At 37.8% G+C, this 18378-nt stretch overlaps 1 protein-coding gene across 4 annotated transcripts in view; it reads left to right on the forward strand.

Annotated features, from left to right (window-relative positions):
• The window catches only part of USP45 (ubiquitin specific peptidase 45), a 52459-nt gene that overhangs the window by 3054 nt on the left and 31027 nt on the right, over nt 1-18378 (forward strand). For 3 of the 4 annotated variants that reach the window (XM_043890195.1, XM_043890198.1, XM_043890200.1), the window contains exons 2-5: nt 1651-1760; nt 5156-5328; nt 6696-6799; nt 7810-7910. In XM_043890195.1, coding sequence (XP_043746130.1) covers nt 1661-1760; nt 5156-5328; nt 6696-6799; nt 7810-7910 — 478 coding nt within the window. In that variant the 5' untranslated portion in view covers nt 1651-1660. The remainder of the gene's footprint in view (nt 1-1650; nt 1761-5155; nt 5329-6695; nt 6800-7809; nt 7911-18378) is intronic. The other variant, XM_043890196.1, reaches the window with a different exon arrangement.

Below are 18378 nucleotides of genomic sequence, written 5' to 3' on the forward strand. Positions count from 1 at the left end.
GTTCCACCTTGATCAATAAAAGCATATAAATAACCACAAAAATTATAGTCTAGCTTAGGCAGGTAGCAGCGTGATATTAGGTAGGATTTAGGATATGTGTGTGCTGAGTTGCTCAGTCGTATCCGACTCTTTGTGACCCCCATGGACTGTAGCCCTCCAGACTCGCTCTGTCCTTGGGGTTCTCCAGGCAAGAATACTGGAGTGGGTTGCTGTGCCCTCCTGCGGGGGATCTTCCCAATCCAGGGATTGAACCCAGGTCTCTAGCATTGCAGGTGGATTCTTTACCGTCTGAGCCACCAGGGAAACCCATGAATACTGGAGTGTGTAGCCTCTCCCTTCGCCAGGGGAACTTCCAGACCCAGGAATCGAACTGGGGTCTCTTGCACTGCAGACAGATTCTTTTCCAGCTGAGCTACCAGAGATATAGTGGTTTTTAAAAAATGCATTAACTTCTATCTAAAACCTTTAGAGTTAACTTTGAATTTTTATGAAACATAAGAGACTTCTTAAAAATATATTTAGAGGTAAATAACAGCATGAACAAAAAAATAAATTCTGTGTGAGACATTATACAACTTTGCTGTTGAAAGTGTAGTCTGTGGACCCCAGCAGTGGCTTACTGTTGGGAGCTTTTTAGACCGGCAGAGTCTCAGGTCCTGTGCTAGACTTGAATCAAAATCCACACTTTGAGAGGCTCTCCAGTGTGACTCATATGCACTGTCCTGATCTCTTAAAAAAGTCAGGGTCTTAGGGAGGTGAAACACTATTCTCCATTTCTTGTGGGAAGAACAGCTGTCGATTAGAAGACACTGACATAACCAATTGAATCCTTATTCAAAAAAGCAGACGTTTTAGGTTAGCTGAAGAAATTAGAATATGATAAGTTAGGATATTAGGGAATTACTCTTAATTTTCTTAGAAATGATAATGATGTGACTGTATAGGAGAATCTCCTTAAGGAGTATATGTTGTCTGCAACTTCTAAATAGTTCAGCAAAAACAGATGTACACACATACATGTGTAGGTATGTCTGTATGCACATTGATATTTAGATAAAACAGATGTGGCAAAATGTTCCAGATGTGGACGCTATAGTCTGTGGTGTTCATTATACTATTGTTTCAACTTACGTGAAAGTTTTAAAATTTTCATAATTAAAAAATGGGGAAAAAACACACAAAAAAGGCAAGAGCTTAAAAAGTTGGAAATGTATTTCTCTCTCTCTAGTCCACTGGGTCGAAAGTACAGTGCAGAAAGGGTGGCCGTACTTTCTGTGTGTGGCACTTGGCATCCATCCCTGGTTTGTTGTGGCTTTTCCAGCTCCCACTGTTTCCCAGCTGGTGAAACAAGAGAAAGGGTGAGGCAAGCACAGGAGTCAGAAGCGGCATAAAGTTTATTTTTTTTTAATTCACCTGGACATCATACATGGAGGGAACTGTTGGTTAAAGTCAGATGTAATGTGGCATTTGTGTGCTGATATAATAAAGATTTCTTTAGTTTCAGCTGATGGTCCCCTGTTTCTCCTCTGTTAATTTATGAGGCTCATTAAACTTGAAGTCACTTCCATTTTAATATGCATTAAGTAAAATAATACAGTTTTTAATTTTGAGGATTAATGTGTATTTCCCCCCAACTCCCAATCTTTTCAGTAAATAACAGATGCGGGTGAAAGAGCCATCCAAAGCTTCCCCTGAGAAAGCAAAGAGAAGTAAAAGGCCTCCCATACCTCACGATGAAGACTCGTCAGATGACGTTGCTGGTAAATTATGATGTCTCGCATCCTGAACAGTGTTGCGGAGGACAAATCATACGTGCTTTTAATGAATAAATCCTTTGCTCTTTATTTTAACCATTTTCTGCATTACTTCAAAATCAGCTTGTCTATTTCCAAAATACCCTGTTGGCATTTTTGCTGAGATTTTGTTTATTTTATAAAGTAGCTTAGAACTGGCATCTTCTCTCCTTGTGTGTTTCTCATGACTGTTAGAACCAAGCCCTCAAGCCGGTGAGGTTGGCTTATGACCTTGGGGGGCTTCCTGGTTTGTCTTTCTCTTTGGCCTCATGCCTTGGGTTTTAGCCTCTGAGGAATTTCCTTACTGGCTCTACCACTTCAGTTCTCCATTTAAAAAAGAAGTTTTTAGTCTGTTACTTCCATTTTGAGTGTTTTTAACTTGGACAGTATTTCAGGACAGATTGCTGTATTGAGGGAAGTCTGAATTATGTCTTTAAATATTTCTTCTGTTAATATGGTGTTCTTCAGGGGTTTGATTATTCTTATAACTCTTTTGCCTGTCTACCATAGTTACCATTTTTTCTTAAAGCCTCTGAAACTCCTGTTTTCCTTTTCTTTTTGTCTGCTGTTTTCATTTTTATTTTTTTTTAGTGTGTTCAGCAGTGTCTCTTTCGTCTTCTTTTTGGTTTTGCCTTTGTTTTATTTATTTTTCCTGAACTCTGCTGGTCACTTCCCTTTGTGTTGCCACTTGAGCCTCAAGCGTTCACTTCTTTTTTTGTGTTTTCCTCTCATGGCAGTGGTTGCTGTGCCATTTTTGCTCTTCCTGCCTTCCTTTTTCTTATTATCTTAGCACAGAATCTGGGGCTTTGATTTTCTTTGATTACCCATTCTTTCATGTAGAGCTGCTTTTCTTGGGCCAGTTCGTTTTAGAATGTTTGTGTAAGAAGGAGGGCCAGAGCGCTGTTGAGACCTAACTGTTGAGTTGGAGCCCAGTTAGCCTTTACTTCTTTCCAACTACCTGGATTATTCAGTCCTGGGCTCTTTCAGAATCCAAGTTCTCTCTTCTTTCCAACTGCCGCAGGAATAAGGCTGTTCTCTGCCATTATGGCTTGCTTTTTTTATTTTCACTTAGTGAATGAGAAATCCCCTTCTTTCATTTCTTCTGAAAACAAAATTGGATAAAGGGGCGCTCCTGCCGCTGATGTTGCAGCACAGAGATGTAGGTTTTGTTCTGTATGCGCAAAGCACGCGTGGTTCTCTGAATCCACTGCTGCGGGGTTCTCTCCACTTCCTTCTGTGTGCACTCCTGTTTGATCTCCACTGCTTTGAGGTGGGAGTCTTCCCGTTTAGTTTGTGACTTTGGGCTTCAGCTATCTCCTGGTTGCTCTGAGAATGAGCTTTGTATTTTTGTTTTCTGTTCTTTTTGCCCTTGTATAGTTTTGGGGAGGAGAAAGGGGAAGTGTTGATTTTATGTCCCCATTCGCATGCTGGAAGCCCTCCTTGTAAAATTGTTATTAATATTTTTAAAATGTGAAGATTTTGATTATTGCTTTTGATTTGTGAATGTGAAACAACTATTTGTTTTTAATACATTTTCATATTTTTATTCAGGAATCTCTAGAGGACCTGTTTGTCAAATGAAAATTTGACAATTATATGATTAAACAAATTGCAGGAAACTGAGGAAATTTACTTATTAATGTAGAAGGATATTTTTCACATTTCCCCTTCTCACAGAAGATAGTAAATACTGTTTAAAGACTTATAGGAAAACCTCAGACTTTTAAATTTGTTTATACTTATAAAAAGTGTATGCAGTTGAGCTATTTAAAAGCTAGTAAGTTTAATTTAGGGACCTGGAACCTTTTTATCTTGCATTCACTAATCTCTGAATTCATTAACAATTTCAGTTTCGTAAGTCTGAATTGTAGAGTCAGAGACTGGTTAAGTTGTACCTTGGCCACATCTTATGCTAGAGATGATACAAAAGGTGTGTGGAATGATTTTTTACCTTAGAAGTTTAAAATATAAAAACTCAAAAACAAAGTGACGACTTTTGGTAAACCATTTCTAGGTCTTATGTGGTCATTTTTATCAGTCTTTCTCTAAACAGACCTTTTTTCAATTGCATGCATCCTTGCTGTTCAACCAAGGACTTCAGAATAACTTCTTTTATGCCTATTCTTTTTTTTTAAATTTTTTTTATTTTATGCCTATTCTTATCATTTGCTCTTGGTGTAAAATCAGAAGTTTTAATCTTTTATCAGATTTACATTTTATTTTTGTTGAAATTATTTATTTTAATTTGTCACATTTTTTGTCTTCAGGATGAAATGGAAGTAATATTTAGTCTCATTAACCAGTAGATAAAAAGGAATGCTTTATGCTCAGAAAGGAAAGTAGAGAACGTTGAAATGTACATACTCCTGTTTCCCTCTTCAAGGTATTCAGTCTCTGCCTTTGTTGTTTGATTTTGGCAGATAGCTGTAGGTTTGGTATTTGGGACATTTGAGGTGGAGAAATTGAAGTGTTCAGGTTTAGGAGAAATGGAAGTATACTGAGCCCTTGGGAGACGAATATGGTTATTTGAAGAATTAAGAACATATTTGCTCATTTTGGCCTTTTGTCTCCACACAGTGCACATAGTTGGAATCTGTTATAAAGGATAATTAAGGGCCATGCAAAATATATTTGTTATTCGGGAATATTCATTAAGAATTATTCAGATAATTCTTGTTCCTGTGAATTATGCCATTGTTTGTTCCTCTCTTTTCTTTCTCTCAGCAGTGGTGAAAATAGTATCACAGCAGAGCTAGCCCATGGGAAAAGTTTTTACTTGTGTATTTTAGTGGAAAGAAAATATGTTCAAAGTGCTCGAGGCATAGTAGCTGCTCAATTTATTTATTAAATTTTAATTTTTGAACTAATTTTAGATCCACAGGAAGGTATGAAACATATGCATGGAGGCCCCTATTTACCCTTCATCTAGTCTCTTCTGATTTAATATCTTGTATTTCTATCGCACAGCATCAAAACCGGGAAACTGAAATGGGTACAGTCCTAGGAGCTAGTTCAGGTTTCACCAGTTGTACATGCATATGTGTGTGTGTGTGTGTAGCTTAATAACATGTATAACTTTCTATAACCAACACCGTCAAGATACTTGACTACACTCTGGCCACTCCGAGTGCTGCTTACTTAAAGACATGCCACTGCTCTCCTTCGAAAGCCCCTGGCAACCACTAATCTGTTCTCCAACTCTATGATTATGTTATTTCACAGATGTTTTATAAATGGAATCATACAGTATGTACTCTCTTAAGTTATTTTGTCTTTTGAACCTTTGTGGTTTTTCGTTAATCCTATTTTAATATTGTTGACTTTTGCTTGCTGATGTTCAGATTTTGTTTTGCCTCTTTCAGTAGGTCTCACTTGCCAGCACATAAGTCATGCTGTCAGTGTGCATCATGTGAAAAAAGCAGTAGCTGAGAACCTGAGGTCAGTTTGCTTGGAATGTTTAAAAGAAAGAAGATCCTGTGATGGACCTCCAGGACTTCCTCCTGACATCTGGTTGTGCCTCAAGTGTGGTTTTCAGGTGAGAAAAGTCTCTTTTCTGTGAGAGTTTGTTTTAAATATTTTCCTTAAATGCTTGCTCTGAATTGGACTGTTGGTAGCGCTTAGAATTTAAGATAAATTTATTTTGTGTTTAGATAGAACTCTCCAAGGCCAAGCTTAGAAATGTTTAAAGGTAAAGTAAAATGTACGTGGTGTTCAGAAAGTTATTGTGCATGGTTTATAAGTATTTGGAAAGGGAATCCAACCTACTTGCAGTAGTTCTCATGTGTGGACCCTCCTTTACCTATTTGTATTTACTTAGGAAATGGATCCAAGCCTTTTTAAAAAATCTTTTGGGATTCATTTTCTTCTCTACGAGAAGTGATTTTTCTTTTTTTGCAGAGTAACTTCTCTTAAGAGCTTAGAAGCAACTGATATCATTAACAAGGGAATTTTTAAATAAAATTAAAAGCATATATTTTTCGATAAGAGTTATCTTTATTATCTCACATAGAAAGCCAGAAGTAGAGTCACTCCTGAGGTAGTTACTTCAGTGGAAAGAACATTAAAAACTGAGATGTCTTCCATTCTTCTGCTGTGCTATCCAATCCATGGTTTCAGGATGGTCGAAGATGTTTCATGCATTATGTATCATATAGCAATACAGAGGTCAGACGGAGGGCAAAAAGTACATCCCTTCCCACACGTAAAACTTTTCCAGGAACATACCTTAGACTGCCCCTCATGGCACGTTGACAGAAATTGAATCTCGTTTCTTTACTTACCTGGTGACGGGGGCTGCTGTGGTTGGTCTGAGTCTCAGTGGTCCTCAGTGGCGCTGGGTGAGGTCTGTAGGGTGTCAGAAGTGTGTGTACAGGGGAGGGGCGCTGCTGGTCTGTGAAGATGCCCGGTGTCCCACTGTGCATCAGAGAGATGGTCTGGAAGTTAACTTGGCTCATGCCTGCTTTTACTGTGTGACAAGAAGTAAATTAGCCTCTCTGCAAGAAGTTGAGTTTAATGAGAATCTAAATTGCTTTCTGAAACTTTTTTTAAAAGTTTAAAACAAAACTTTCCCCACCCCCAAATTTCAGCCATTTTTTAAAAAATCTTTTAATTCCTGTGGGGTTCACTAGTTCTTTATCAGTTAACATTCTCATTTACAAAGACCAATTTACATTAACTATAGTTACAGCTAACATATCAAGGGTGTGCTGCGTGCTGCTGCATGCTCAGTCCTGTCCAACTGTTCGTGACCCCACGGACTGTAGCCTGCCACGCTCCTTTGTTTGTGGGAGTTCCCAGGCGAGAATACTGGAGTGGGTTGCCATTTAAGGATCATTTAGGTTTTGATTAATTTGAAATGAACTTGCATGGAAGTCATACAAATAGTGCTCTATTTATCTTCAGGGATGTGGTAAAAACTCAGAAGGCCAGCATTCATTGAAACATTTCAAGAGTTGGAGAGCAGAGCTTCACTGTATTATAGTTAATCTGAGCACATGGATCATATGGTAAGTTAGATTTCGTTAGTACTTGTGTCCACTATAAAAAATATCTGAATTTTATAAGGTAAGATATCTAAAGTTATTATATCAGCTTGTGCATTTAAGCCTGAACACAGTCTGTAAAATAAGAAAATTAACATTATCCATGAATATAAAATTTAAGTAAGAAAGAAATTTAGTCATACCTCTAGTTTTCTTTAACATTTTCTCCGTACATTAAAGAAAAATTCTTGCTAGTTGATTTTGCTAAATTAGAATTCCAGAGGAGGAAAGTGTAAATTCTTCAATAGTCAGCTGGTTTGGTGTTCTCTGCAGGGGAAAGCCTAAGCATATACAGTTTGTAAAAACTTAATCTCTCAATTTTAGTCCTCTTGTCATTTGGGTTGATAATTCTTCACTGTGAGGGGGCCTGTCTCATGAGGGGACAGAGTTAGCCCTGGCCTCTAACCACTGGCTGCCAAGAGTAGCTTCGCCAGTTGTGATAACCGAAACTGTCTCACAGCTTTGCCAGATGTCCCTGGGAGTGTGGACGGGGCAGAATCGCTCCTATTCGAGAGTCGCTTGACATGCCCGCACCAGCTTCCCCCTTTCCCCTTTCTTGTCCTGTCCAGTTTGTTCCCGCCTGTACCTGAAAGTGTATAAATCTGTTCATTTCTCTCTCGATCCGCTGCGTCTACCCTGACCTCCCTCTATTCCTGATGCCAGCCAATCTGACACTAGACAGAATGATGTTTTTAAAACGTAAATTGGATCATGGCAACCCTTGCTCAAAAACCTCTCATGGCACGCCATTACGCTTAGGATAGGTGACCCAGACTCTTAATTTGAACACTAAGGCTCTGTATGAACTGTCCCCGGTTACACTTGTAGATGTATCTCATTTCTCTTGCCTCACCATATGTATTTCCCTTACCCCTTAATTTAAAGACAAAAGTGGATAAGTACTAACTTTATTACTTGATGTGCAAAACTACTGAACATGTTTTCATAATATTTGCCTAAATTTTTTTTTTTAGGTGTTATGAGTGTGATGAAAAATTATCAACACATTGTAATAAGAAGGTTTTGGCTCAGATAGTTGATTTTCTCCAGAAACATGTTTCTAAAACACAAACAAGTAAGTTGGCAGCAGTTGCTAAAGAATTTTGTATTAAAGTATAATGTTTTATAATTATTACAAAAAAATAATACATTTATAAAGAGTACTTTGAATTTTAGTGTGACCTCTCAGTATGAGTGCTATGAATTCTTAGGCAGCAATTTTGTGATGTTATCTTGTGTTGTACTTACATAACTAATAATGAGAGGATGGAGAGGATAGTTACTGGATTGTGGGCTTTGGAGTCAAATGGTGCTGAATTTGAATTTCAGTTTCACCTAAATAATTTGTCTGTGTGACTTCAACTTCTTATTTGTATGATAATTCTGTCAAGTGAGATTGTTGTAATGCTCAGACATATTCTCTAAAGATTAGGACGTAATGTGTATAAAAATACTTGCATAAACCTCGACACATATTTATGAAGTGATGTCTGTTATTTGTTATCATTATAATGCCATCCTGACATTCACTACCTGGAGTTAGGCTAACCTGGCAGATTAAGGGCTCAGTTCCCAAAAGATCGCCCTCACATCAGACACCATTCTCAGGTGTTCTCAGGCCCCCTGGATTTCTGACCAACTGGCCATCAGGGTGCCCACTACCCTCTTAGTTCAGTAATTGATTGGAATGACCCAGAACTTAGGAAAGTGCTATGCTTATAATTACAGTTTCAATGTAGCAGCAACAACAACAAAAAAAGACACAAATCAGGACCCGCCAAAAGAAAAGACATAAGCTGAGATGTGGAAGGGTACCAGACATGAAGTTTGTGTATCTTCTTCCTGTGGGGTCAGGATGCATCGCCTTCCCAGCCCAGTGATGTGTCAGTACTCCCAGGGTGTTGTTAACCAGGGAAGCTCACTGGAGCTTTGGTATCTGGAGTTTTTAGTAGGGCTTCATTGTATAGGCGTGGTTGATTGAATCACTGGCCACATGATTTAAGTGGGCCTCCAGTATCCCAACCCTCTAATCACTCGTTTGGTCTTTCTGGCATGGCTGGCCCCCGTCCTGAGTCATCTCATTAGTGTACACCCTCTAGAGTCCCACATGAATAAAAAAGATACTTTGCTAACCTAAACTATCAAGAGTGGTGTGAGGGGCCCACCATAAGTAAAATAGATTCTCCAGTCACTCTGGAAATCCAAGGATTTAGAGAGGTCTTCTCAGGAACTTGGGACAAAGAGCAGCCGAATTCTTTATTATGGAAGTGATGTATTATATATTGTACTTTCTTATCTAACATATAAGCAATATGTAACACATGTTAATATATGTTAAGAATATATAGAGAAGCAGTTTCTTCAATCAAAAATGTTGAGTGCCTACCACTTAATACTTTATTTGGTATGAAGTGGTAAAAACAGTTTTAACTTGTCTTCATGGAGTTTAGGGCATACAGAGAGATACAAACATGACTCACATGTAACTTCCGATAAGTGCAACAAAGGAAAGGAACAGATTGCAGTGACAGGTGGTCTCATGGTCACAGTGATCAAGAAAGGTTTACATGGCTGGAGTCTGGTTTGCTGGGAGAGAGCAGAATGTGATGATGTTAAGATACGGTTGTCAGGTCATGAAGGATAACGTAGGGAATTCCATGGTAAAGAATTTTTGTTTTATTGGAAAAGTCGTGGAAACTATTAAAGCATTTTAAGCAGAAATGTAGTAGTCATTCCGTCTTTTTAAAAATAAAGGTCACTCTGCCAGATGGAGAATAGACTGTTGAGGGAGAAGAGTGGAGGCGGGGAGATCCGTAAGGAGGTTGTTGGGGTGGGGCAGGTAAGAGATGAGGGGGGTTCTGGTGGAGAGTGCTGGGCTAGCTGCAATGAGTGAGGGAGAGTAGGAGGCCTCAAGCACAGATCTCAGGATTTGGGATAACAAGGCGAATGGGGGATAAAGGGCCATGATAATTTTGAAATGCCTTTGGAGCAGGAATTGAACTGCTTAGTAGGTGGCATCAGAAACTGAAAAATTATATAAAGTATAGTTTTCAGCTGTGTTTTCTGTAGCCCAGTAGAGAATGATTTTTTTTGTTTTTTTTGAGGATGATTTTTGTTAGCCGTTGCTCTGAGACAGTAATGGTGAAAACGCTGGAGGAGGAACTAGAGGAGGTAAACTCAGGTGCTTGGGCAGCAGAAGAGATGATTAATTTTATCACCCACTCATTGGAAAGTATGGTGGTTGTAGGTATTTAATACTTAGAGAGCAGATGTTGGTCTTGATGGCTGTCTCCTGAAAGCTGCACATTACTTTTATTGGCCATAAGAAGAAATGTATGGACAGGATGGCATGGGTGCCAAAAATACAGTTGTAGAAATTATTTCCTCTGGATTTTTTACATTAGAGCTTCCTTGAGGTTAAGAGTAAAGACAATCTGATTCCATTGAATTTTACAGATTTCTTGTGTATTTATTATCACAAAGGATATTGTAAGGTAGGGAGTGTGGAATGGTATGGGAGAAAAATCATGGTGGGGGGGGGTTGGCATTCAACTCTGACTCTTTTCAATCACTAGCTCTGTGACCTGGAGCAGATTATTGTTTATCTGAGTCTCATGTTCTTTTATTTCTTTTCTTTTTTTAAAATATTAAATGTATTTATTTATTTGGCTGCACCAGGTCTTAGTTGTGACATGTGGGATCTTTAGTTGCAGCACGTGAAGTGTAGTTCCCTGACCAAGGATCAAACCCAGGCCCCCTGCATTGGGAGTGTGGAGTGTTAACCAGTGGACCACCAGAGAAGTCTTGTCTGAGCCTCATTTTCCTGAGCACTTTATCCATCTTTCCCGTGAGAGGAGAGGTTGTTAAGACCTTTCTTAAGGTTTAAGGTGTGAAATTAAAAAAATAATGATGTAATTCGAATAGAATTTATATTTTGAGTGATGTTCACATAGAGTTCTTCAGAAATTCAAAGAGGAATACAGTGTCCACTTGAACTCAGTAGGAATCATGCATGAGTGGATGAGCTGGCTTCCAAGTTGGTCCTTAAAGGATAAACTCTGGACAGGTAGAGAGAAGACATCATTTCAGGTGGTGAGAAGGAAGTGCTAACGTAAGCTTTGACTGTGTTTATGGAACCAGGGTAGCACTTGGAATAGGGGAAACAGGTTCTTGAAGGAGGTTGAGAGTGTATAGAACCTTTAAAGTCAGGGAGAGACATGGTTCTGAATTCAGGGTTTCCAGAAGTTCTAGGCCAAAATGTTATTATCTCTGTGTTCCAAGTTTCAGTAGCTCTTGGGCAAGTTTGATTTAAAATAAGATCCCTTGGCATTCTAGAAGTAAGTTTTTTAGGATAGTAATATTATTATAAAATACTTTACAGATCAAATATGGAAGTTGCTATTGAGGTTTGTAAGAATGCTGGATATGATTATATAGCTATTTTAAATGATAATCATGCTGCTGCTGCTGCTGCTAAATCAGTCAGTCGTGTCCAACTCTGTGCGACCCCATAGACGGCAGCCCACCAGGCTCCCCCATCCCTGGGATTCTCCAGACAAGAACACTGGAGTGGGTTGCCATTTTCTTCTCCAATGCATGAAAGTGAAAAGTGAGAGTGAAGTCCCTCAATCGTGTCTGACTCCTAGCAACCCCATGGACTGCAGCCCACCAGGCTTCTCTGTCCATGAGATTCTCCAGGCAAGAGTACTGGAGTGGGTCACCATTGCCCTCTCCAATGATAATCATGAAGATTGTGGAAATGTAAAAATGTCTGTATATGGGAACTCAAAAAAACTATGAAACCGTATATATTGTGTTCAAGTGAAGGGATAAGAGTGACTTAAAAGGAGCCTTTTTATATTTTAAGTGAAAGTAACTACTGAGAGGAAAGCTTGTACCTGTACATTAAACATATTTTTAAGTTACATGATGCCTGGGCTCGTTTTACATCTGAAACATCTAGTTCAGCCTCTCTGCTCAGTGAATCTCAACTTTTGTTCCCAGTAGCTCTTTAGACTCTTGTCAATGTTTCTCATATTAGAAATTAAAACTAAAAAAATTAGAATGTTTTTTAATTTTACTGAAAAATAGCAGTAATTCCATGACATGTTAACACAAATATCATATTTTTAGGACAGAGAACTGTTTCCAGAAAAACACAGATCTAATCAGTGGCATTATTTTACATTTTTACAACTCTCTTGAATGTCTGGCTTAATAGAAACAGCTGGATTCTCATAGCTACTTATGCATCCAATCTGTTCTGATATCACATGGCATGTAGCTGCTGGAAAACTACTTTGTATAATTGAGAATGAATGAAAGTTAAAAAACCAAATAACATCTTGGGCTTATTACGAAAATACCGCTGAGCTTAAGGACACTCCAGAGATGGAGGTTGTCTTCAGATCCACTTTGAGAACTGCTGAACTAGCACATTTCCGTCCTTGTAGTTTCTGCCTTCCATCTTTCTTGCCTGAATGCTCAGCTCGGATCCTACTTCAGTGACACTTTCCCAATCCTATTTTTTATCTCTTCTGTATAGCCTACATTATAATCTTAACACTCGGTTTTGTGGTGTTCAGCTTTTGTGTGTATCTGTGTCTGATTTATACAGCTGTACATGTCTTGAGGAATGTACCCTGGCTTACGTTCTTTCTGATTCTGATAGAACTAGGCAGTAAATGCTGTTGAATTGAATTCTTGCATTTTCACCAAAACACCCCTGAATATTATCAAATTATTTGTTCATTCAGTCTTTTAATATAGCTGAGTTTCTACCTTGTGCCAGAAACTGTGCTGGATGTTGGAGATACAGTGGTGCATGAGACAGATCTCTTTCTCAGTTCCTGCAATTATTGATCTTTTAGTCAGTGAGGGATATTGACAAGTTATAATTATAATTGCTGCTTAAATAGTGCTGTGATGGAGCAAGTACAATGGACTATGAGAACACTTTGGAGTGGTATCTAACCTAGATAGAGGATCCAGGAAATTTTTATTTAAAGTAAGAGATTTCTAAGCTGGGAGCTGAAGAACAACTAAATATTAGCTAAGCAGAAAGGGAAGGGGAGATAGCTTACTGATGAAGGATATGCTCAGAGGATTGTATAGCTGCAAGATTGAGTTTTGTTATGATGGCTGTGGTGAGAGGTGAGAATCTGGAGGTAAGTGGAAATACTGTTAAAGGGCCTTGTAAGTTTAGAGTTTATCTTACAGGCAGTAATGAGCCACTTACAGGTTCTAAGCAGAGAAGTGAATGATCAGTTACGTATTTCAAAAAGACCACTTACTGTGCAATGGAGATAGATAGGAATGCTCTTGTATGTATACCTGTCCACTCATATGGCAGTGTCATTTTATTATGTGACTCAATCCAGACTTCTAAAGACAATGATTAACCAGGAGGTAGAGGAATTTGGAGAACAACCAGGTGAAGTCATTGTTATTTGATTCCAAGGTAGAGGGATAGTGGGCTAGCAAGTTTTTCCTTTTTACTCTTTAAAGATTAAACTTCTTTTCAGCTGTAGAAATGGGCAAATTACATTAATACTACATGACTGGTTTAGGTAATTGCATTAAGCAGTTGAGGGAACCCCAGTGCTGGTTCCCAGAAGAATGCTTACAGCTGTGTAGATCTCACATCTGATGCTAGGATTTGCTTTAAAAAAAAAAAACAACTCCCCACAATCTCCACCTCAAACACATATCAGAAAACTAAAAAGAACAAATAAAATCTCCTTATAATGAAAAGGTCATATATAACACAAGATTGGAAAAAGAGCAAGAAAACTTTCTTGTGAGACCCACCCAGAAAACCAGAAATATGTATTGCTAAAAGTGGGCCAATTTTCTCAGAAGGGCTTATTGCTCATTTTGATAGTCTTGTAAATGTCACAGAAGTATTCTACAAACACAGGAATTCCTGTTGAAATTGTGTCATTGCATATATGTGAACTAGGCAGATGATAGAGAACCCCACATTCTTTTCTAAACCAGTAAATTTGAGTAATACTGATGGGATGCCATTTTCAAAGAACTTAAAAGAGAGCATAAAATGGGCTGCTGTAAACCTTAATAAAGCTATAAATTCATACACCAAAGACATCCAGCAATTGATTATATCCAACTTTTGCTTTAAAGCAGTGGTCTTTTCTATCACCACTAGCATTTCATCAGTGTCTTAAGTTGTTACACTTAGTAACCTTATCATCCATTGTTAGACAGATAGCAGATCATAATGGATGTGTGGATTCTGAACCCAGATTGCCTAGGTTTGAATCTACTCTGTACAGTTAGCTGTATGCCTTCGTTTGATCATGATCTTTACAATGAGGAAAGTTATCAGAGGAGATGATGCTTTCAGATTCTTTCTTTAAATAAGCAAACTGCAAAATAAGTTTGCTTTCCTCATGCCTATGGGACACTCAGGATGCACTAGTGTTCCAGCTCTGGTTTAACCAAGACAGTTCATAAATATTTATGCCTTTGCAAAAAGAGCGACATTTGATATTACTTGGCAACAAATCCACTGTTGGTTGTTTTCAATTTTCTATGATGAGCAAAACTGCATCTCTGTGTATTTGCTTCTGTATTTCTGTAGGTTACATTTTTTGGAATTTCTGGCCAGTTTATAAACACATCTTGAATTTTGAATTCTGTTGTTAAGCTGCCCTCCGGAAAGACTATGCAAAGGATATAGTTGGCAGGAATACTCATTTTTCTGTGTTTAACTTTGTTTATAGTTTTTAGCGACTTCTTTGGTTTTGTTTTTGGGGGTTTGGAGGGAGCAGTAATGAAGTTTTTAGAGTCATTGTTACTAAGTCCACCAGTCTTTTCTGTAATGGTTTTTTAGCCTTTGAGGTCACGCTTTGAAAGTCTTTTGTATTAAGGTTATAAAGATATTCACTCAAAATTTTCTGGTACATTAAGGATTTTTTTTTTTATTAAGCATTTTTTTTAAAGTTTATAATTTAATATCTAGAGTTGGTTTAAAAGGTAGGGAGGCTTTGTGTTGGACTCATTTTTATGGAAAATGAGGTACTTAAAGATTTGAGGTACTTAAGATTACTCAAAAATTTGAGTAATTACTCAAAAATTACTCAAAATCTGAGGTACTTAAGATTACTTTTTAGATAGTCTTAGCCAAATTTTGAAAACCTTGTTTTTTCTCTTTATTTTGGCTCTGCTGGTGCTTCAGCCAGCAAATGATGAAGACTTTGTCTAGTTTATTTTTTTGTTATTGTAGCAGCTTTGTCCTTTTAATTATACCATCCTTCAAAACATCTTGAAGTTCAGCCCTTAGTGCATTCATTCTGTGTTCATAAAGGAAGAGTTCTTAAAGTGAGTATGATCTAAAATCGCTGCCAGATTGAGAAAGCTTTGTTGTCTCTAAAAACAAAATGATCGATAATTGTTCTACTTTGGAAATAATAAATTGCATTTTACTAAAATGCATACCTGTTTGTAGGTCAGATAATTGAGAGACTGATTGAAACACCCTTGTTTTCAACTAGAACCTTAAACTCGCAGCTGACAGTTTCAGTAAGCAAATGTACACAAATATTTAGTTTCTAAAAGTTTTACCATGATGTAATCATGAATCTAAGGCTAAATTTCTCTATGCTATTCATGGTGTGTCAATTCCTTATACTCTAGTCATAAATCATAGGCAATTAATTATAAATAATTACAGATAGTGGCACATACCTTACCTGGTACACAGTGGACATTTAATAAAGCAATTTTATTTGAACTGTTAAATTTTACATTTATAGTTTACATGTAATTATATAAACTGTTTCATATATAACTGTTTCCTTGTAGCCATGTTGCTTAGTAAAATGTAAAACGTGCACTTGAAATAGGATACATATAAATAGTTCTTAGAAAATGTCAGTCCGTTTTCTAGTCCTATTATTTGATCTATTTAATATTCAAGCCTAATAGCATAATTAATTTTGAACATGTTATCACGGAGGTACATGTAAAAGTCAACAAGACAGACTCTTGCCACTTGTGTGAAGTAGCTATTTAACCATGAAATAAACTGTTTTTATTGCCATTGCCCGTGGATATGTTCTTCCTGGCAGTGCTGTCCATATTTGGTGGCTCTGCTCGGAGAGCCAGGTGGTGCTGAAAAGCATCGCACAGTGAAGCGTGGATGTATCTCGGTCTGACATTTGTCATCCCTCACTGCTGAAGGGAAGGGTAAAATCTGGTTTTCCATATGCTTATGCTTTTTTTTGCCTGCAGTTTTGACCAGATGGTCTTATGAACATTGTTTACTTTAAGATGCTATCCCAGATGTTTTGAAAACTGATGGGTAAATGTGGTATACAAATACATAAATCATTTGCACTTTATGGTTTAACAAATACTATTTGGCCTTATAAGATTAAAATGTAATTTAGTTCTGGAAGTGTTCTCAAGTGAATAATAAATATAATTTATAGATATATAGTATATATTTACATAGAGTTAATGTCTATATAGTTTATTTCTCCCAGCCACTCTGTTTTCATAATAAGCTAAAACATGGCAACATTTATTAAGAATGTTAACTAAAGGGAATACTTGTGAGAAGTCATATTTGTTAGGAGTTGAGAACAGTCAAATCTGTACAAATCTTGCCTGCTATTTTTTTGTAATTCTTCTCATTGTGCATAAATCACTGAAGAGAAATTACCTGGCAAAATGACAATGGATTTATAATCAAAATATTATCATTTTTAATTCTGGGCAAATCACTTAACCAGTTGGCGAATGAGTTTTGTAAAATCACAGCAACAGCCTTGCCCCAAAAGACGGGACACTGCTTGGATTTAATTATTCTTTCATCCTAAATCTCTTTAAAATCACTGTGAAACCATCCAGTGGCAACACCGACAATGAGAGCCTAAAATCTGCCAATCCTGGACTTCAGTCAGAATATCAGATGTCATTAAAAGGTGGCCTACTCCCGTTTGCAAGCCAGGATCTGCATGGGGCTTACTCTTGTTTGCGCAGTGCTCCTTAAGCACTGGCTGGCTTTTTTCATTTGCCTTTACATTTCCTTGCAAGTTTGAATACTGTCTGGCCTTTTCTCGCTTTTCCTTTTCTCTACGCCTGGCCTCTGTACTTCAATGACCCTCTCCATTGATTGTACCAAGCTTTGTCCCCAGGCTCTAGTATGGGGTATAATTCTTATCATTTATTTTAATATCTGAAGGACAGGAGGAGATATCTATTTTAATAGATCTTTTAGTTCTTTTCTGTGTTAATTCAGAATTCTAGGGTTGGGATTTAAAAACAACTCTTCGTTATCTGGATAACAAATATCCAGTAACAACCAATAGTGTTTAACATAGGAATAAAGGGGAAAACAGGAATAAAGGGGGAAAAACAGGTAATAGAGTTTATGATAAAATGTTGCGCCACAGGGTAAAAGTTGAGTTGAAGGAAAAATCTTTTCTTTGTAGTAGATTTGTTTAGTGAAAGAAACATCAGAGAAACCACAGATCTGTTTTTCTCACTAAGATGTTTCCACGTTAGGAAAAAAAAGCAGGATCACAAAAACCACGAAGTCAATGTAAAAGGCAAAACTCACATTAGCAATTTAGGAAATACAGTTAGAAATGAGATAAACTTGAAGGGAAAATCCCAGGAAAATATAGGAAATGATTAAAGAGAAGAAAGTGAGAGCAGACAAACAATGGACATGACAAACAGCTCATGATGATGTGGGTGTTGGCATGAATAGCAATCTCGGGGGGCTCTCTGAGCTGTTTTTCACACACTTACATAGTGCTTAGCATGCCAGATACTTTGCAAAGCAAGTTTAGCTCCTTTAATCCTTACAGAAACCATATAAGAAAATATGTTCATCATCCCACTTGATTGATACTGGAGCCCTACAGCTAGAAGCCTTTTCTTTGGCAAACGTCGCAGGTTCCAAGTCAAGCCTAACTTGACCAACAAGGTGTGCGTGATATCGGTCTGCCAGTACCTGAGACTGAGGTTTCTCTTGATGGGGTTTCTTTCCCGCTCCAGTCCCTGAGAAAAGGGCCACCTCAGCTCCTTTATATCTCCCATAGTGCCAGGGAGGAGATGTCTTAATTTATTTCCTCTTAAGAAGTCATTGGACGCATATAAAGCTAAAATTTGACTGTATTTGCTGTTTAGTGTTGTCGGTTTTAATTTATATTGAGCTTTTAAAATATATATGTTCTCTTCAACATCATACCCCTGTGGAGGATAGAGCAGTCATAAGAGACATTCTCTCATCTCCGTGAATCTGGTTGGAGAACCAGACAGCCGAACACTTAAAAGTTAATTAGCAATGCAAGACAGCATGTCAGTATTGCGTGCGTGCGTGCTAAGTCACTTCAGCTGTATCCAACTCTTTGAAACGCCATGGACCGCAGCCTGCCAGGCTCCTCTGTCCATGGGATTCTCCAGGCAAGAATACTGGAAGGGGTTGCTTGCCATTTCCCTCTCCAATGTCAGTATTAGGTAAATAAAAATATAATTGTAAATACTGTAAAATCTGAGAGTTGAAAGGA

The sequence above is a fragment of the Cervus elaphus genome, chromosome 28 (assembly GCF_910594005.1).
Source record: "Cervus elaphus chromosome 28, mCerEla1.1, whole genome shotgun sequence".
NCBI classification, from domain to species: Eukaryota; Metazoa; Chordata; class Mammalia; order Artiodactyla; family Cervidae; genus Cervus; species Cervus elaphus.